This window comes from Raphanus sativus, chromosome 9 (genome assembly GCF_000801105.2).
Source record: "Raphanus sativus cultivar WK10039 chromosome 9, ASM80110v3, whole genome shotgun sequence".
NCBI classification, from domain to species: domain Eukaryota; kingdom Viridiplantae; phylum Streptophyta; class Magnoliopsida; order Brassicales; family Brassicaceae; genus Raphanus; species Raphanus sativus.
In genome coordinates this window covers 24,695,697-24,716,303 of record NC_079519.1, presented here as the reverse complement: position 1 = coordinate 24,716,303, position 20,607 = coordinate 24,695,697, and the positions used below count along the sequence as shown (strand labels likewise).

Below are 20,607 nucleotides of genomic sequence, written 5' to 3'. Positions count from 1 at the left end.
TGGAGTGGGGAACAAGTATATCTAGGACTTTCCATATGGACATCACTACAATATTTATAACACAAATACAATATACATTATAATGCGGACGATATGGATCAAATAAAATAACTTACGTAATATATTACTTTGATTTATTGTCAAAATAAAATTTTATTTTAACAAGTTCACATATATAAAAACATTAAAATATCAAGTATCAAAGTCTAGTGTTCTCATTATTGAATAAAACATATAATCACCCTTCTTTGCAATTATGTTCAAATGTTTTTGGAAATAAAATATTTGGTGTAGTGACAGGTTTCGAGGGAAAAAAGATAACTTTATTACTTTTGTTTAAGATTTTAAGTTGACCTTTTCTTTCGAAAAAGGCTTAAAGTTGATTTTGTTTCTCATTTTTATGATGGTTCTGAAGATGTTTATGTTTGAGAGTTCAGTATTGATATTTTACTTTGAAAATGTCGTTGGTGATATTGGTAGGAGAGTAAAGGACGGTTTGTAATAGCAATAGCGCCATTACAAAATGGTGAAAACGACAATTACACTAAAGATGTTATGGATGAATGCAAAGAGACGTGATATTATATGCTTTAGAACCTTTTAACTAATACTAATCAAATATGATAGAGATAAATTAGTCATATAATATTTTTTTCTGTCACGTAATTAGTCATATAATCTTAGTTGATAAATATAAACTTCAAATATCAACTAATATCAAACAAAGAAAAGCCGCATAAAACATTTATAAAATGAAACGAATACACTATACACCCTGAAAATATGGATAGAGAAAGTACAAATGAAGTTGATCTCTTGTCGACAGCTTAATTTTTGGAGGAGTCGGAGGCGATCCAAGAAGAAAACTTTTGGAGAGTGGTGTTGTCGACTCGATAGCCAGACTGGGTAAATCTCTGGAGCTGATGCCATGTGAAGTCAGGGTATTTTCTAGAAGCTTCTCTGCCTTCCACAAGTTCAGGAGGAGGAATGATGAGCTTGTCTTCTCTAGGACAAGAAAAAAACACCAGTGACCTTCTTACTTTATCCATGTTAACCACTGCTCTATGGAAACAGCTCTTGTAGTTTCCGTTTGACAATGCCTTCCGTATCATATCCAAAATAACACATTACTTCAACTAAAATTATTTGATCAAATTGTAATTCTATTTCAAACTCAACGTTAATATATACATAAAAAATATGTATACTTGTCTTATCAGTACCAAATAAGTATCATATTTCAAAAATTCTTTAAATATCGTATGTTATAAAAGAAAGTATTCAAATTTATGTTTTTACGGTACTGTTATTTGGAATTTTAATGTAGCCACAGGTAATAAATATCCCCTTTTTTCAAACCTCTGGTTTTTGCATGAACTTAAGAAAAAAACTTTTGATAATTTGTGTCTTATATTTTTTAATTGTTGAGAAATTTTTGTTGTTGTATTAATAAAATAGAAACGTACCTTTTCACAAAAAAAAAAAAAAAAAACGTACCATGAATGTGTCTCCAACATTGACAACAAGAGCACCCGGACGAGGGCGCACGGTCTGCCACTTTCCACTAGCAAAGACTTCCAAACCCACAACATCGTCTTGAAGCAGAATAGTTATAGCTGTCGGGTCATTATGAGGGCCAACACCAAGAGCTTTTTCCGGCTGTTTGCATGGCGGGTAATAGTTGCATCTAAAGATAGCATTTCCGTCTTCAAAAAATCTCCGGAAATATGTCTGTTCACTTAAACCCATACTTATTCCCAGTAGCTCCATCAGCTCCAAATTCAATCGGTTCATTGCCTCACAGAATTCCTGAAAGACTTGACTGAAACAAAAACAAATTTTGTGACCAAAAAGTTCTGAAGAATAAAACAAATATCGTATTCTCTTTATACAATAAAATATGTAATCATATATCGACTAGCGGACTAGGTTTCTCCTAGCACTATATGCATGCAGTTGATTTACCCGATCTCTTGACCACGTTCGCCTAGCTTTGATGTTAGAAAATCCTCAACGACTTGAGGTGGACCCTCTTTGAAGGCCAAAGTCAAAGTCTCATTCCATGGAAGATTGGAGGAGAATCTCTGGCTATGACCTGCAGTATAGCCAGAGATATTCCCAGGGGTCCTGTAAGCTTTTAGTTTCTCATCTTTGGATAGTCCGAAGAACAAACTTGATTTATCAAGCGCTTTCTCGGCTAAACCCAACTTGAAGCCATGATTGGTCACTAAAAAGGTACCGTGAGTCATGCACGCTTCTCTTACAGCCTTCGCTGCACGCTGTGTCTCGACCGCATCCCCATTCAGGAATCCGCTCATGTCGATGATTGGAAGGTTGAGGTCTCCTTCTGAAGGGATCAAATCGTTTTCCGGCCAGAAGAATTCTGGAGGAACATTTGGCTGGCTATTTAGTAGAGAGAAGTTAACGTCTGAAGAATTCATTTCTCTTGATATTATGGGTGTTGCGATGAGTCCTTCATCTCATATTTTTGAAAGGATTTAAATAGAACTGTGTATTAAGTTGATAGGGACGGAGAAGGTAACAAAAATCTATAAATGCACATATTTACAAATTTTATTTTTATAGTTATCTTGATGTATATGTGTACTAAAATTTTATCCTAATTGTGTTGGCTATGTTTTGCAAATCCTCCTATATATTAATTGAAAAGTCACTTAAGTAGATTTTGCTTATGTGTAATTTATATGTGAAGTTTAGAATTAATTCTCTTAATTTGATTGGTTGTTATTATTTGAATTTTTATTTATTTAGTAAGTTTTTTTAAAAGAAACTAATCTTAGAATTATCTAATCTACTTAAGTGAGTTGTCAATTAATAAATAGGAGGATTAACTCTAAACTTCACCTATGAATGACACATAAGGAGAATCCACTTAAGTGATTTCTCAATTAATACATAAGAAGATGTTTAGAAATAAACAGATACTTTTAATCATTTCTAGAAGTGATAACTCAACTATACTATCAATATTTGTCACTGAAAAATGACTGATTTTTTAAAAAATTGTATATGTGACAGCTTCGCATTCATTGAACATATTTTTAGAAAAATATATAGTGTGTATAAGAAATATTATTAGGTTTAAGTTAATCAGACATAAGATTTATTTTATTCATTGTTAATTTAATTAATAAAAATATGCTTTAAATCGTTTATCAAATTATTTCTATAAATCATATTTATTTATATGTATATTCTAAATAGACATAAGATTTATTCTAAATATGCTTATAATGTAATCTATGATATTTAATTGTTTTCATAAATAAATTATGTTAATTCATCTATATTTATGATGTTTAATTTTTTGATTGGTAATATAGATTACATTAGATAATTATAAGATTAGTTTCCTTAAAAAACTTAACTAAATAAATGAAAATTCAAATAATAACAACCAATCAAATTAAGAGGATTAATTTTTTTTTTAAGAGGATTAATTTTAAACTTCACATATGAATGACACATAAGCAAAATCCACTTAAGTGACTTCTCAATTAATATATAGGAGAATACAATTAAACATAATAGATAACATTATAGATATTTAGAATATACATATAAATAAATAGAATAATATTATAGAAATAATTTTATAAACGATTTTAAGCATATTTTTATTAATTTTACTAATAGTGAATAAAATAAATCTTATATCTGATTAACTTAAAATTAATATTTCTTATACACACTATATATTTTTCTAAAAATATGTCCAACGAATGCAAAGCTGTCAAATATACAATTTTTTCAAAAATCAGTCATTTTTAATGACAAATATTAATGATATAGTTGAGTTATCATTTCTAGAAATGATTAAAATACCTGTTTATTTAAAAACATAAAAGTTATTTGGCAAGTCTTTTAAAATAATAAATAAAATTTTATTATATATAAAAATATATATAAGTTAAGCGAACACCCACACTAGTGTACGAATCAAAATTTAGTATACTATTAAAATAGAATCTCTCATAGAATTCTGCCACTGGTCTTTGAGTTATTTATAATGTTATGCTATTCTCATTTAATTGTATTATTAGTATTACTTATTTAAACTAAATTAAAATTTGTGCCATTAAATTTTGTTTACAAAACACAATCTAATAATGGAAATATTTAGAAAGCACAATAAATCCATCTAAACTACATAACAAAATGTGATATATAATCATGGAATATATATTAAATATACTATAGAATATATATTAATATATACTATTAAAGCAGGACCTTAGGGATTTCGCCACTGGTTTTTGAGTTATTTACAATGTTGGGCTACTCTTATTTAATTGTATTTACTTATTTAAACTAAATTAAAATTTGTGCCATTAAATTTTGTTTATAAAACACAATCTAATAATGAAAATATTCTGAAAGCACAATAAATCCATCTAAACTACATAACAAAACGTGATATTTAAATATGGAATATATATTAACTATGAAATCTATTCGAATTATATCTAAGATTATAAAAATATTCAAGTTAATATTATTACAGCAAGTATCAAATATGAAAAGATATGTTGCTATTTTATGAGATAATGCTTATCAGTATTTTTGACAAAATAAAAAATAAAAATCAATATAAATTTGCTTGGATACAAAAATATTTAACAAAAATTAAAATACTAAAAATTTAATTATTATATTATATTACAAATTATGCTAGATGTTTTTACGGTTAAATTTTTTGTAGGTTATTCTATGAGACATACAAAATAATTATAAATACAAAATAAATTGAACAAAAATAGTTGATCATTTTCATCGTAACATAATAAAATAAGAAATAATCAATATAAGAAAAAAAGATTAATTATACTTCATTTCAATTCAAATCTTATAAAATAAACATAACCGTTATACTATTTTTATTTTAGTTTAATTATATTCATATGAACATGATTTTTATCATATTGGGTTTCATATCGGTTATTCATCGGTTCAACTGGATAACCTTACATTTTAGCGGTTTTTTGCGGGTTTGATCGAGTTTTTCTTAAAATCCAAACCGAGTTACATATCGAATCACAAAGTTTACCAATTCAACCGCGGATCAGGTTCGATGATTTAAATGCAAAATATTTTAGATAGACAAAATTTTAAAAATTAACAAACATTTGTAATATCTATTCTGTTAAAACATAAACATGATCTATTGATAAATGTTATGTCAAACTATGTATTTCAATTATTTAAGGAATTATTCCATCAAATTAAATTAATATCAAACACAAATATGATTAAAAATATAAAATTAAATTTTTTTTTCAAAAAGTATATCCGCCTATTGAAGAACGGGTTAAAATCTAGTTTTTATTAATAAATGAAACGTTTATTTTTCAATGATACTAATTAAGAAATAGAAATATGATAAAAATAAATGCGGGTCGCAAGGAGTTCCAAATTTGGCAAGATATCCATAAATAGGCAATTTGCCTAGTTCCATGCACTAAGCTTAACCATAAAATCATATCCATCTCATGCATGTTACATATCACGAAAAAAAAAAAGATGACTGAGGAGAACCCAGAAGAAGACCATGAATCTCCTGAAGGAGCTGAAACAAATCCAGAAAACCCTTCTTTGAAGAACAACAGCATCAACAATAAAGAACAAGACCGGTTTCTTCCAATTGCTAATGTCGGAAGGATCATGAAAAAGGTTCTTCCCGGTAACGGTAAGATCTCAAAAGATGCCAAAGAAACCGTTCAAGAATGTGTATCAGAATTTATCAGCTTTGTTACTGGTGAAGCTTCTGATAAGTGTCAAAGAGAGAAAAGGAAAACCATCAATGGAGATGATATCATTTGGGCCATTACCACTCTTGGTTTCGAAGACTATGTGGCTCCATTAAAGATCTATCTCGGGAAATACCGAGAAACTGAAGGAGAGAAAGTCAATAGCCCAAAACAAAGACATCAACAACAACAACCGCAGGATAATCATCATTTCCAGTTTCAAGAACAAGACCATAACAACTTTTCATGTACTAGTTACATCTCTCATCATCAACCTTCTCCATTTTTGCCCGCAGATCATCAACCTTTTCCAAATCTCCCTTTCTCTCCTAAATCATTGCAAACACAGTTCCCGCAACAGCATGATAACACTGATTCCGTTGGACAGTGGTCAGTGTAAAACTTTTTTTTTATAAATTTTTTTTTTTGTTTTATATATTATTATATTTTATTGTTTCCGGTACATCTTATATTGTTGCAATAACACATTAGATACGTACACGGTACATCTTGACATTTTCAGTATACTTATATTTTGTGTAACAGAATACTTCTTGATATTCTAGTCAGATAACACAATGTTAATCTTAAATTGTGCAAGTGAATTAAATAAAATATATTTTCTTGGACTGATTATAGCTAAGCTGGTCTATCAAATCTACAAGTGCACTGTCTACATATAATCGCAGCAACTATGAATCAGATTGGATAAAAACAGAACAATTATATTTCTCTTTATTATTACATATAGATAAGAGAGCAGTAACTATGAATCTGATTGGGTATGAAATAACACAGTTATATATTATTTGCACATAAATAAGAGAGAAGACGTATTCGTCTTAGGAACCAAACTTAGTCGTCTTTGTAGACCAAAGTCGGGTACTCTGGACTCCACATGTTGTTTTCCACGTAAGCCATAAGCTCCTCCTGAGGAACACACAAGCTCACTCACATCAGCATAACTGACATTTTGGTTTGAACCCTAACCAAACCGCTAAACCTGAATCTTATTCTCGTTTATTTGTTCTTATATAACACTTAAATTATGTTATATTTCATTCTCTACTATCACAACCCTTTGTTCCCAACATATAAACCAAAACTCAGTCTCCTCTCTACGAGGAAAATACACAGCTGAATTACCTCATTAAGCTTTTTGAGCTCTCGAGAGTCCATTTCTCTGTATCCACCAACCAAATCTTCCTCAATCGCTTCCTTAATTACTGCAGCCGCTATTCTTTTGGTTATGTCTCGTATCCTGCAATTTCAATTCTATCAGAACATTCCTTCTTATGCAACACTCAGACCATTCTTCCCTTGGGTTACCTTGATATTTGAGGGTATATAATCCCCTTTAGCACTTCTTCCTCGCTCATATATGCTGCTAGGCTGCAGTTTTTTAGGGGAACAATGTCATGATCCCGTATTCACAAAACATGAGATTTTTTTTTTTCTTTCTAAATCTCCACAAATACGAGTTTACATCATATATGAAACCTCAACTGAAAATCGAACTACATTGGTCGCTGTTTCGTGAGTGCAGGTAAGTTATAGTATGTGACATCAGCCAAATATGTGAATGTAGTATCCAGTCTTCAAAATTATTTGAATTTGGTCCGTAGTTACATTTCATGTCACCCAGTTCAGCTTCAGATGAATAAATACAATGAAAGATAAATGCAGTATGTAAAGAAAGGAGCTTACCACTCAGCTGCAGCCTGAAGCATGCCGTCAGAGACAATGGGAGTACCAGATAGAAGAACGCCAAGTCCAATACTACATAAGAAATTTTACAATATAAGAAACTCTTTCTTTTTCTTAATGCATCCAGTGAAGAGTGAATGCGATTTTTTCATACGATGTATAAGAGGAACTAACCCGGGAAATAGGTACATGTTGTTTCCCTGGTTGCAATGTCCTACATGGCCATTCCCTGCAACAAGAAAAAGTACGTACTTATATATATCAAAACACAACTAAGTAATTAATTATGTATCTAGAGCCGTCCCGTCCATTTTAAAAACACAACTGAAAATTATATAGGAGCAATCAGGTTTTTCATCTCATATAACAAATGCGTGTAACAAATTATGTAGCGGTACTTGTACATACCAAGATCCACATTCTTGAATGGGCTTCCACTCGCAAAAATGATATTGTCACCTAATATAGAAAATGCCTCTTGAGCCGTGCATTCAGCTGAAATTTTAAGCCAAAGTAACAAATACATCAATTCTGGAAGGAATCACAAATAACCGCAAACCACATTTCATTCAAACGAAGGGGACAAATTACCATTTTTTGTGGGGTTTGACATTGCAAAAATAGCTGGTCTGGTCGAGGTTGAACCTTTCATGGCTTCCAAAACCTTACACACATCAACATGTCAGAATCATGAAATTAACAGGTAGCAAAGCCTCACTAAGAGTTGCGATTCTATTTGCTAGCTCATCTAACTAGCAGTTATAATAGCAATCAGATAATGAAAGACAATGTCACTGAAGAAATTATCGTAATAGATCATTTCTGTAGCATAGTACCAAATCATACTTTTTCTGCTATGTTTAGGCTTTTGCGAACTTTGTTTACCTCTTTTGAGAATAACCCTCCAACTGCAGACAAACCCAGAAGCACATCAGGTTTAACTTCTCGAACCTAGTAAGATGAAACAGAAAACTTTTAGTTCCTTGCTTGTATTAAGCAGAACTTTCTAGAAGGGTGAATTTCTGTCAACCAAAAAAACTCATTGCCAACTTAGATTTAGTATACAGACCACTTCAACAAGACTTGCTCCTTCTTTTAATCCTTGACGCTCCATTTCTTTAGTCTTCCTAGCAAATGGCAGAGCCTCTGGGTCAATATTATCTCGTCCTTCGGTGATAAGGCCCTGATTAAATGCAACAAAAAGAGTTAACAACTTCGGCTCCTCAAGCTATTGCAAAACATACGCCACAAAAGAAAAACAGATGATATAGTGATATGACTAGTAATAAAACTAGAGGGAAATCCATTTACTGACGGAAAACTTCTCATGAGCTCCCTAAGTTCCTATTACATACCTGAGCATCAACCACCCAAAATTGACTTTGTGCACTTTCAAACGCAGTTTCAGTATTTCCCAACATCCGTGCCATTGTCTTCCTTGCAGTATTTAGAACACCAATTCCCGCACTACAAAAATTATAGATTTTTATTAGCTAGGTAGTCGGATATAACTAGTCTTAGCTACTTCATGTTTCTTTGCATAAATGCAATCACATCAACTTAGATTAATGTAGTGATGCAACTCGAAGTTTCTATCTATAAAAGGCTTCAAATCATACTAAAAGAAAATAAAAGAAGAAGATCCACCAATAAATTAATAAACAATTAGCCCAGCACCAATTTTTTTTTTTGTCAAACCCAGGGAAGACAATCAAAAAGAAACAGAGAACGGCTTACCTTCCAGCGCCAGCAACAACAATCTTCATCTTTGGAAAATCAAGCATAGGCCGCCCCTGTGCTCTAACAGCTCCAAGAAGACCAGCAATCGCAACCCCTGCTGTCCCCTAAGGCAGATCATGAAGACGAAATAATATTAAAACCAAGATTTATGTATCAGCATTTAGATTTTCAGTTCCCTTCCTATTGTCTCTATAATGCAGCTGGTCATATAGAAGAGGTTAAGAATAACTATTGAACGAGATAAGATGCTGGTTTGATCACATGAAATACAATATTTTAAACATAGGCACGGCTAACTAGTTCAAATGCAGTAGCCCTTGATAAATGTCCACAAAATTTAACTAACACATTGACATAAAAGCCAGTAACGGCAAGTCACCTTCACAAGAACCTAACTAAGGCGGAAGGCTCATTACCTGGACATCATCGTTAAACATTCGGTAGCGGCTTCTATACCTCTGCAGTAATTTGAAAGCCCACTTGCTCTGGAAATCCTCAAACTGCGGGTAGACAAATAGTAAAAGGTTCATTATAAGAAACATCTGATATACCGTACATCAATGCAGGATCATTTACCTGCACAATAACATGTGGCCACCTAGTAAACACTGCCTCCATAAATTCGTCGATCACTTCTATATATTCCTCATTCTCTAGACGATGTTGCTGCAGACCCAAGTCTGTCAAGAAAGAAAACACACAGAAAGAATGTTAAACATGACAGATAATAAGCTAATCTCAAACATTTCTCTGCACTACTGAAAACCCCTAAACAATCAAAACAAACGTAACAAGTCGAACAACCAAGTACTTTGCTTCAAGAATCAAGACTTCAACAAATAAAAAGACAGAATAATATAATAGACACCTACATAATACTACAAACCTTTTACATTAAATAATATATATATGTATGTATCTATGACAATATGTATGCATACACTAGTATAAAATACACATTCGCTACGTCCATCTGTGAAATGATAGATAATTAATATGCTTCACCATAGTAAAATCTCAAAACATCAGCAACAGTTACATCATATATGTATTCGGAAAGAAGAAAACCTTTTCTATGCACCAAAGAAAACCATTATATTCATCTTCTATAATAAACAGAGGAGCAAAATAATCTTACACAAGGGGTCCTTGAGTAGCTTTTCATTATTTGTTCCAACATCAATCATGACAGGAAGTACCTAAACCAACAAGTATGGCATCACATTATCAGTGAGAAAAGTGAATGGGGGGGGGGGACTAGGAATAAGAGAAGAAGCTGCAAGTACCCGTTGAGGATTAATTCCAGCTGCGGCGACATATAAATCAAGCTTGCCAACAGAAATCCCAATTCCATGAATCCCTAGATCTCCAAGACCCAAAATCCGGCTTCCATCGGTAACAACAATCATATCAACCTAAACGTTAAAAAATCAGGAAACTAATGATCACTAAAAGATATATATCAGAAATATCTTGAAGGAGAGAGTATGAGAGAGAGACCTGTTCAGCAGGCCAGTTGTAAACCATTGACATCATCTCACCACGATCTTCAGAGCTGAAGTACATTCCTCTAGGCCTCCTAAACAAGCCGCTGTAGTTCTGGCAGACGAGACCAACGGTAGGCGTGTAAACTATTGGCGCATATTCCTCAATATTCGCAATCAAAACCTAAAAACACATTTAAAACAAGAAAAGGTAAAAAAAATAGCCTCCCTTCAAAAGCAAGCTATCAAAAAGAGAGATCGAATTTTGTTTGACCTTATAGTACATGGTCTCATTACGGTCATGCAAGCGGTTAAGAATCCGCCATTTAGCGAGAGCGTTGGGATCAGAAGGTCCATCCCTCGCTTGCTCCTCCAGCCTCTTCAGGTCAGTCACTGTCCAGCAGATCGATCATGTCAATTTAACAATTTAAAATAAAAAAAAACAGTAATTAATTAATTAATTAATTTGAACTCACTGAAACGCTGAATTTGCTGGTCAGAGTCCATGACACTAGGCGGAAGCAGTCCCCTTAGATCAAGACGATCTCGCTCCGTCATCGTAAACGCAGTCCCCTAACAGAGACAGAGACGAGAGAGAGTTTTCGATTTCGATTAACAAAGAAAGCTCAGTCAGATTCAGATCAGATTAGTTGGATACCTTGTTGAACCAAGGGTCATGGAGGATGTCGAGGCTTCGTTTGTGGACGATGGTGGGACGGTGACCTTCCGTCGTGGTGAAGGATCTGGCGGATGAGTATAGTATTCTCCGGTGGAGCATACGGCTACTCAGCCGGAGCTTGTTACTTATTCCCATCGCTTCGGGAAGGGGTTCTCCGGCGATGAATCTGAGTTCACACACTCTCTCTCTCTCTCTCTCTCTCTCTCTGTGAATGTGATGACTGATTGATGATTAGTATAATTTCAACGAATCTGGATCCTTTTTCTTTCCATAGTTTTAGTCAGAATTAATATTCCTAAAATCTCCTTTATATGGAAAAAGGTTTTTTTTATTCCCTTCTCAAATTTCACAACAACCCTATATAATTTGACAAATATCTCATCTTCCTATATATTAAATGAAAAATCATTTTATTAATTTTATGCGTCACTTAAAATATATGATATATTTTAGAATGTTTTTGATGTTTCAAAATAGATGATTTTTTGATATTTTATATTAATCTTATTTTTATTGAAAATTTTATGACCAATGATGTTTTATACTTATTTTTAAGGATTTGCTGAATTAATTTTGATATATATATTTTTAATGTTACTTTTTCGAAAAGAGTGTATATCTTAATTCTTTTGCATTCAACCAAAACATCAAGTATTTTGGAACAGAGAGAGTATGTTGTATTAATTGTCTTTTTGAAATTTTGGACCTTAATTTGCAAATTTTTAGAAAATATGGACCCTAAAATACAAAAGGAAAATTAATTATAGGGGTGAGACCCGGTGCTAATGCACTGTCCGCACATTCCTAGAGCCGGTACTGGTTGTGGTAAGTTGTTGTGCAACAAAAAAACACATACTTAGTTGGAGACTTCATACCGACCCATATTGCCTCCTGCGTGGCTATCATACGGAAAGTAGAAACAGTGTAACTATGCTTAGAAGTCTATTTTTCAGCATTCCAATAGATATGAGAGTTTTACCCCAACCCGAAATATCTATTTAAACCTGAACCGGAAAAAACGAAAGTGAATCCAAACTATAATACAAAAATATCTGAACGGAACTTATGAGTTTAGTTGGTAGAATAATTAAGATCACATCATCAGTTATCCGGACATTTATATACATTAATATTTCTAAACTGATATAAATTTGGCTTGGATCCAAGACTCCCACCAACTAATTTCCACAACTTGAAAAAAGAAATTCAACAACTTGAAGAATATTTCTTCTTCATCAATGGCAGTCGGTATGCATCTTTATATATAAAGAAGGCTTTCTATCTCTCCCGCAGTGTCCACGTCGGATTCCACCTAGATAATTCATGCTCTTTAGCGTCGACACGTGTTACGTTCGGTGAAACTCGCCGTTTCATTAAACGTTGGCGTCATGGGCTTTTGCATTTGAGCTGGGCCTTTTGTTTCTACGATTATGCCAACCTATCAAGTGTTTTTACGTATTAGGTTTTTTCTCTCTTCATCTCTGCCATTAGAATGAGACAGAACCAGAGTTCCGAGAGATGTTTCATCTTCTTACTATCAAACTATACCAATTACAAATTCCCCATCTTAAATTCCTTCTTAAATGATCGCCCATGATTTACCTTGAATGCGAGTTTCTTCATGCAAGGCGGTTGGATTTTGATTATAAAAAGGTAAGCTTTTTCTGCTATGAACAAGACAGTAGACTTATATCCAGAAAATTTCTAGCGCATCGATATTTCTTTTCGACCTGAAGACCGACGATGCTCCTCCTTGTTCAAGTCCGGTTGTTCAGCTTCTGGGAGGCCAGGAACGTACATGGGAGTGGATATGCTTCTACTGAATTCTCTGGTTACTTTTAAATCTCAGCTTCAGTTCATTTTTTTTTAATTTTATAATTCTAATTTTTACGATTCCGTTGTGTTGAATCTTTATTACCAATTTTTCCTGTTTAGATCTTTGTCTGACATAGATTTTTTTCTTGATTAAGTCTCTGGCTGCTTCCCTTAATAGGTTTTATGAAATTAAAACTAAAGTGAAGAATATTCATTCTAATCAAAGTTCTCCCAGTTAACTAATTCTCTTTTGAGCTTCTGATATAAAACAAAAGTTGTATTATTATTGTCAATGTGAGGTCCTTTGGTAACTCGAGGTTTAATTGAGAACGTGTGTGGTATGTCACTAGGAGCGAGATGGAGGGCTACGAGCAAGCGGCGGAGAGCAAGTCAGCACTCGGCAAGGCAGCTCTCGGCGGAGAGAAAAAAAGAAAGCGGCAGAGAGCGATGGAGCCAGTAGTGGAGAGCAAGAGCGGAGAGCGATGAACAAACAGTGTTGAGATGGATCAGCTGACGGAAAGAGTGAGATAGTAGCCATGGAACAAGCGACATAGAGTGTGACAAGAGATAGGCTCTCGGATTACATGGGAGTTTGATAGGCTCTCGGACAGGTAAATTAATCACTCTTTTGTGGGAAAACAGATTACAAAGGCCATGTCTAATTGTGCTTCTTTCTTTCAAAGTAGATACTCATGATAAGAAGATGACGCCTAACAACATATCGAATCTGTAATCTTTGTATTTGTTCAAATTTGATGATTCTTATAGGACTATTAACTCATATGTTTAATTATGTTGCCACTTTAACAGGAGTGCTGAGATCACATAAGCTCTAATGATACAGATGGAAGTTCTGAGATCACATAAGCTCTAATGATACAGATGGAAGTTCAGAAACATCTCCCTAAGCACACAGTGTGTATAGCTTGCGATTGAATGGGAGTAAGTGGAAAGACTTCGGCCAGTGGAAAACCGAAGAACTATCAAAAGAAAACTTTGTAATAATACGAGCGCTCATATACATTGCATTTGTAAATAATGATAATTTCAGCTTAAGCACGTATTAGATATACCTCTGTAACTTTCAGTCTGTTTAAACTTAGAAGTAATTGTCTCTCTTTGTATATCACAGTTACCGAATATTGATGGAAGTTTGGTGTTTGTTGATTAAAAAATTATTGACCAGGCCAGGTATTATATTCTTAAAGCGTGGATGCAAGTAATGTTTGCTTCTCTACCATCCATCTGAATTTATCTAATATTAAAATATTTATTTATTAATATTTACTGTTTTGGAAATGAACGGCATAATAATTGTTGTATTGCAGCTGAGTTTTACAATTATATAAAATAGAGATCCTAAAGATATCGTCACCATCTGTGGAAATTAATAGTGTCCGAATTGCGCAACATTAGTATTCTCCAGTTTAAAAAGAGAGTGAAAAAGTTCTCTTTCGAATATTGAATTTTTAGACTCTAACTTAATATATGTATGGTTATATATACCACAGAGTTGAATCTTATCATATAATCTCTCAACACCCGATCTTCTTGAACGAAATTTAGTATTCTTTATTTGAACTTTATGTTTTTATTATGTAAAACTGAAATATAAATAATAATAGTTTATATATTATTATATTTTATGAATTATGTTTGCTAATTTTGCATTCTCAAAAAATAGAAAATAATGAAAGTTACTGTCATTTTAATTCAAAAATATTTATTAAAAATAACAATACGATTTCAGAATTATTTTCATTATTTGTTTGTCTATATCATCATCTATTATAATGATTTTAAATGCTTCATAAGTTAATATTAAATAGTTTTTATTTTAACTTTCCGCCCGTAGGGCGGGCTTGCTCTAGTTTTCACATAAACAAATAGAATTTATTCTAGATCTCTTTACTGTGCATTAAAATTAATTGGGTCAAGGCCAAAACTGTAAAGCTCAACGACTTGTAATATTTTATGTGTGTTTCTACATTTTCAATAAGAACAATTTTCAAAATATATATAAATTTTAGATAAAAGTACTTTTTGAAAGTACTTTTGTCATTTAAAAAATACATTTTGAAAAGAATTATTAGAGTTTGTCTTTTGTTTATATCAATGGATCTCAATCCTTTTTCTTTTCTCATTTTCTTCATTTAGTTTAGTTAGAATTAATATTCTTAGAATCCCATTGGACAAAAAAAATTCTGAAATGTCCTTTATATGGAAAAAAATTATTCTCAAGCATCAATTAGTCAAAAATTAGAGAATAATTTGTGATCATACAATAATAACAAAGCATTAGAAAGACAGGAACGAGAAACAACACTTAGATCACGAACAAACATAAAAAACATAAAGATAAGAGAAGCCAAATGTCTAGATAACAACACATAGAAAATTACTGATCATGTTTAAATCAATCAATGATGTTCTTTTTTCTTTTTGGCTTTCAGGCCAATCATCATAATCTGATTTGGATCTGGTTAGAGGTGCAAGTTCAGTATGCGTTTTTTTCACAAGGATTTCTCCAAAATTGATTGTCACTTTATAGGGCTTTGCTTGATCTTAGTGAGCATGAATCAATTTAGAGGATACTTCTGTGTTTTACTTGTTTCACAATTTGTTTTCCCATTTGGACACCTGGTGATTTTTAGGAAAAAAAGATACTGAAACAAAAATTATATTAGGTATGTAGCAACAAAATTCGGAAAGACATAAATATATATTAGTTTATTAATATAACTATCAATATTGCTGACAAAAAAACTTACAAAAAAAAACTACATCAATAACATTGTGGTAGTTTTCCCCTCTGGTTTTGTTAAAAGAAACAAACATAATGCTAAAATCATTGTTATTAAAAAGTATTATTACTTTTTATAACTATAGTTGTAGCAACAACATTGTGGTAGTTTTCCACCTTTTGTAGCATCACATTGTCCTCCAGCAAAGCGATGGTTTGTGCAGTATATGTAACATACCCTATTTCCATAAGTTCTCGAACATGGCACAATGCATTGATAATCAGTTTTCTTGATTCCTGTAAAATATAAACAAAATTAATATGTAAGAATTTTGGTTTTACAAATATTATATAACTATACAATAGTTATTACTAGTTATATCTTATAAAATATACAATATTTATTACCAACTATATCTTATAAAAAGAAAATATTTTAACCATCACTTCGAATAAACAAAAATAATTGAACAATATCAACTTACCTGGTTTCGCCAAAATACAGTAGCTAGAGAATGAATTCATCAGTACTAATACAAAGAAAACAGTTACTAATGCTTTTGTAATAGTCATTATATTTTGAATAATATATTGATTTCGAGAAAGTAGTATTGTTATATTTAGATAGATCCTTACAAAAGCTCTATTTATATGTTCTTTTCCAGTAAAATTCAATTTTCAACGTTACAATCTCGTTTATTATTTTCTAGTAATGAATAAAATTAATGAGTGTTGACTAAACCGTATTATCTACCATGAATATAAAATTTGACTAAAAATAACATTCATGGTATAAAACCAAATAAATGATAAACTTGACTAAAAATAACATTCTACTAGATTTATACACAACCTATCATGCATTGCATTTGAATGAACAATGAACTTTGGAAAACATGCTTTACTATCAAAATAAATGCAAATTATGTTGAAATTACGTTACATGTTTAGTAAAAAACGGTACAATTAACTTTTACCCAAAAAATATCGCGGATAGAAATTTATATATCTAAGCTTTTAAAATATTTTGTTATGTAACTGTAAACAAAACACAAAAAACATTATTTACAAATACAAAAAGCTACATAGTTTAAATATAAGCAGTTAAGTATGTTTAAATTAAAGATTCTATTTATGTAGCTTTATTTACAGTTACCTAACAAAATTCTAAAGACTTAAACATAGAAACTCATACAACAATATTTTTGGGTAAAATTTAATTATGCCGTTTTTACAATACATATAACCTATTTTCAACATATTTTCCATTTATTTCGATAACTAAATCATGTTTCCAAATTTTATTCTTCATTCAATGCATATTAGTTGTGTGTAAATCTGGTCGAACACTTCTATACCACAAATGTTGTTACTGGTAAAGAATAAGAGTTTGTGTTGAAATTTACCGAAAGATAAATTTAAAATATGTTGAAATTAGGTTACATGTTTGTAAAAATGACATAATTAGCTTTTGCCCAAAACAATATCGCGGGTATGATTTTCTATTTCTAAGCTTTTAGAATATATATTTTGTTAACAACTAGAAAAGAACATTATTTTCAAATACAAAAGATGTATAGTTTAAATATAAGCACTTACATATATTTAAATTAAATAATCTATTTGTCTTACAGTTACATAACAAAATTAACGAAAATATGTTAAAATTAGGTTACATGTTTTGTGAAAACAGCACAATTAACTTTTACCCAAAACATTATCGCGGGTATTGTGTATATTAGTTTCTATGTCTAAGTTTTTAGAATACTCTGTTACAAAACTTGAAATATAAGCTAGATAAATAGTTCTTTACATTAAATATACTTAAATGCTTATATTTAAACTATACAGCTTTTTGTATTTGAAAAAAAATGTTTTAGAATTTTCTTTTGCATTAAAATATTAATGTTTAACACTTAACTAAGGAATTTACACTTTACAAAGTAAACCAAATATCTAGGTAAAATAATTAAACTGTGTGTTTAGCATATGTGAAAAAGGAAAATGGTGTTAATACAGTAAAAAGTACTAAAGAAAATAGTTATTTTATATTAATATATGTGAAATATCCAAAAACAATATTTTAAATACATGAATATATTTCTGGTGAATTTCAATGGTTATAATTATTTGAAAATAAATCCATAACAATAAACTGACTTATTCTAAAAATCATATAAAATATTAATAATTATGTAAACAATAAAAATATATTCAATAAAATTGCAAGTAGAAAATATAGATAAAGAAGTATTGCAATAAAAAAATATAGTACGAATATTTTATGTGTGTTTCTACATTTTCAATAAGAATTTTTTTCAAAATATATATAAATTTTAGATAAAAGTACTTTTTGAAAGTACTTTTGTCATTTAAAAAATACGTTTTGAAAAGAATTATTAGAGTTTGTCTTTTTGTTTATATCAATGGATCTCAATCCTTTTTCTTTTCTCATTTTCTTCATTTAGTTTAGTTAGAATTAATATTCTTAGAATCCCATTGGACAAAAAAAAATTCTGAAATGTCCTTTATATGGAAAAAATTATTCTCAAGCATCAATTAGTCAAATATTAGAGAATAATTTGTGATCATACAGTAATAACAAAGCATTAGAAAGACAGCAACGAGAAACAACACTTAGATCACGAACAAACATAAAAACATAAAGATAAGAGAAGCCAAATGTCTAGATAAGAACACACAGAAAATTACTGATCATGTTTAAATCAATCAATGTTGTTCTTTTTTCTTTTTGGCTTTCAGGCCAATCATCATAATCTGATTTGGATCTGGTTAGAGGTGCAAGTTCAGTATGCGTTTTTTTTCACAAGGATTTCTCCAAAATTGATTGTCACTTTATAGGGCTTTGCTTGATCTTAGTGAGCATGAATCAATTTAGAGGATACTTCTGTGTTTTACTTGTTTCACAATTTGTTTTCTCATATGGACACCTGGTGATTTTTAGGAAAAAAAGATACTGAAACAAAAATTATATTAGGTTTGTAGCAACAAAATTCGGAAAGACATAAACATATATTAGTTTATTAATATAATTATCAATATTGCTGACAAAAAAGACTTACAAAAAAAAACTACATCAATAACATTGTGGTAGTTTTCCCCTCTGGTTTTGTTAAAAGAAACAAACATAATGCTAAAATCATTGTTATTAAAAAGTATTATTACTTTTTATAACTATAGTTGTAGCAACAACATTGTGGTAGTTTTCCACCTTTTGTAGAATCACATTGTCCTCCAGCAAAGCGATGATTTGTGCAGTATATGTAACATACCCTATTTCCATAAGTTCTCGAACATGGCACAATGCATTGATAATCAGTTTTCTTGATTTCTGAAAAATATAAACCAAATTAATATGTAAGAATTTTGGTTTTAAAATATTATATAACTATACAATAGTTATTACTAGTTATATCTTATAAAAGTATACAATATTTATTACCAACTATATCTTATAAAAAGAAAATATTTTAACCATCACTTCGAATAATCAAAGATAATTGAACAATATCAACTTACCTGGCTTCGCCATAATACAGTAGCTAGAGAATGAATTCATCAGTACTAATACAAAGAAAACAGTTACTAAGTGGGGGTTATTGGTTCTGGTAGTTTAATGGATTTATAAATCCTCATTAGATTTAGAAATCTTCTATAAATCTAATGATTTTCAAATCAAACAAGTGGATTTGAGAATTTACTGATATGAATTGCAAAATCAAAATAACTGAATTGTTATAGATGAATCAAATGGATTTATAAGTAGACCTACGAGTTTAGGAGAGAAGATGCTTGCGTCTGGAAAATTTGTTATAATATCTCAAACCGTAAGCAAGTTAGGCATTGAGTTAGCATTATGAATTGGCTAAATTTTCTCAATTATCTTTCTAAGGCTATCATAGAAATGAGATATTGGCCAAATGTAATTTAACATCTGTTCGAGATGTTGATCAAATAGATGTCTACATGAGATATTGACAGGTAGAGAAATTGTCATGCACGTGTTTATGACAATGAGTACACATGAGTACACATGATTTGAAACCACAGCTAGCTGAGTTATACACATAATTTATAGAGTCAAACCCAGCAAACAAAGAAATAGTCTCTGGAACCAGAACCCGGAAGACAAAAGTGACCTCTGGAAACTAACTGATATACAAATAGCTTAAGTACAATAAAAACAGAACACAGATTATAAGACCGAACACTTGAAGAGATGAAAGTCACTGTGAACCAAAGGAGAATAACAGAGACACATCATAAGCTGGACTTTATTGAGGTTGCAGGCTTGCAGCACAAACCAGAATTCATTATGCGTGGAAGAGCCAAGGCCAAGGGTTGAACCGGTGGAGGGAAAAACCAGGAAAACGAGGATAGACATTGATATTACCCTGTGACTTCCAACGAAGTGATGCAGAAGGAAGAGCCAAAGCTTCCAAATCCTTTGAATGGAGCCGAGAATCACTGCCGAGACATATAGATTAGAGACGGTGACTATAGTAACTGAACCGTTGCAACAGAGATACACAGATAAGAGCTCCTACAGGATACAGCAACATCATCACCAAAAAGAACCATAAAACCCAGCAAGAAACCATCAAAGCAGCTTTGATGTTCATCTTGTCATGCCATACGTAAAATAATGGA

The 20,607-nt window shown here is 31.4% G+C and overlaps 3 protein-coding genes across 3 annotated transcripts; 1 reads left to right on the top strand and 2 right to left on the bottom strand.

Moving 5' to 3' along the window:
- Nucleotides 1–782: 782 nt before the first annotated feature.
- Nucleotides 783–2,453, bottom strand: LOC108827014 (gibberellin 20 oxidase 5). Its single transcript, XM_018600360.2, has 3 exons — nucleotides 1,966–2,453; nucleotides 1,498–1,822; nucleotides 783–1,100 (listed from the first exon to the last, which is right to left on the bottom strand). Exons 1-3 carry the CDS (start codon nucleotides 2,439–2,441, stop codon nucleotides 828–830), a joined length of 1,074 nt encoding a protein of 357 aa, XP_018455862.1. The 5' UTR covers nucleotides 2,442–2,453; the 3' UTR covers nucleotides 783–827.
- A 3,082-nt stretch (nucleotides 2,454–5,535) lies between these two features.
- On the top strand, nucleotides 5,536–6,286 carry LOC108827161 (nuclear transcription factor Y subunit B-7-like). The gene has a single exon (XM_018600508.2). The coding sequence runs from the start codon at nucleotides 5,542–5,544 to the stop codon at nucleotides 6,166–6,168; it is 627 nt and encodes a 208-aa protein (XP_018456010.2). The 5' UTR covers nucleotides 5,536–5,541; the 3' UTR covers nucleotides 6,169–6,286.
- A 162-nt stretch (nucleotides 6,287–6,448) lies between these two features.
- Nucleotides 6,449–11,630, bottom strand: LOC108827160 (NAD-dependent malic enzyme 1, mitochondrial). The gene is made up of 19 exons (XM_018600507.2): nucleotides 11,358–11,630; nucleotides 11,176–11,272; nucleotides 10,974–11,092; nucleotides 10,716–10,883; nucleotides 10,502–10,630; nucleotides 10,354–10,414; nucleotides 9,792–9,895; nucleotides 9,632–9,715; nucleotides 9,213–9,319; nucleotides 8,831–8,942; nucleotides 8,545–8,658; nucleotides 8,361–8,426; nucleotides 8,067–8,139; nucleotides 7,884–7,970; nucleotides 7,650–7,704; nucleotides 7,476–7,547; nucleotides 7,098–7,160; nucleotides 6,915–7,029; nucleotides 6,449–6,698 (listed from the first exon to the last, which is right to left on the bottom strand). The coding sequence occupies exons 1-19, from the start codon at nucleotides 11,511–11,513 to the stop codon at nucleotides 6,624–6,626; spliced, it is 1,857 nt and encodes a 618-aa protein (XP_018456009.2). The 5' UTR covers nucleotides 11,514–11,630; the 3' UTR covers nucleotides 6,449–6,623.
- Nucleotides 11,631–20,607: the final 8,977 nt, after the last annotated feature.

What these genes read in the sequence shown, in the direction of transcription:
- LOC108827160 (XM_018600507.2), bottom strand. Translation starts at nt 11,513, where the DNA reads ATGGGAATAAGTAACAAGCTCCGGCTGAGTAGCCGTATGCTCCACCGG. An exon ending in GGCCACATGTTATTGTGCAG is followed by an intron (nt 9,716 to 9,791) that starts GTAAATGATCCT and finishes GTCTACCCGCAG; the next exon opens with TTTGAGGATTTCCAGAGCAA. An exon ending in TTTGGGTGGTTGATGCTCAG is followed by an intron (nt 8,659 to 8,830) that starts GTATGTAATAGG and finishes GCATTTAATCAG; the next exon opens with GGCCTTATCACCGAAGGACG.
- LOC108827014 (XM_018600360.2), bottom strand. Translation starts at nt 2,441, where the DNA reads ATGAATTCTTCAGACGTTAACTTCTCTCTACTAAATAGCCAGCCAAAT. An exon ending in GAACGTGGTCAAGAGATCGG is followed by an intron (nt 1,823 to 1,965) that starts GTAAATCAACTG and finishes TTTTTGTTTCAG; the next exon opens with TCAAGTCTTTCAGGAATTCT. An exon ending in ATGTTGGAGACACATTCATG is followed by an intron (nt 1,101 to 1,497) that starts GTACGTTTTTTT and finishes ATGATACGGAAG; the next exon opens with GCATTGTCAAACGGAAACTA.
- LOC108827161 (XM_018600508.2), top strand. Translation starts at nt 5,542, where the DNA reads ATGACTGAGGAGAACCCAGAAGAAGACCATGAATCTCCTGAAGGAGCT.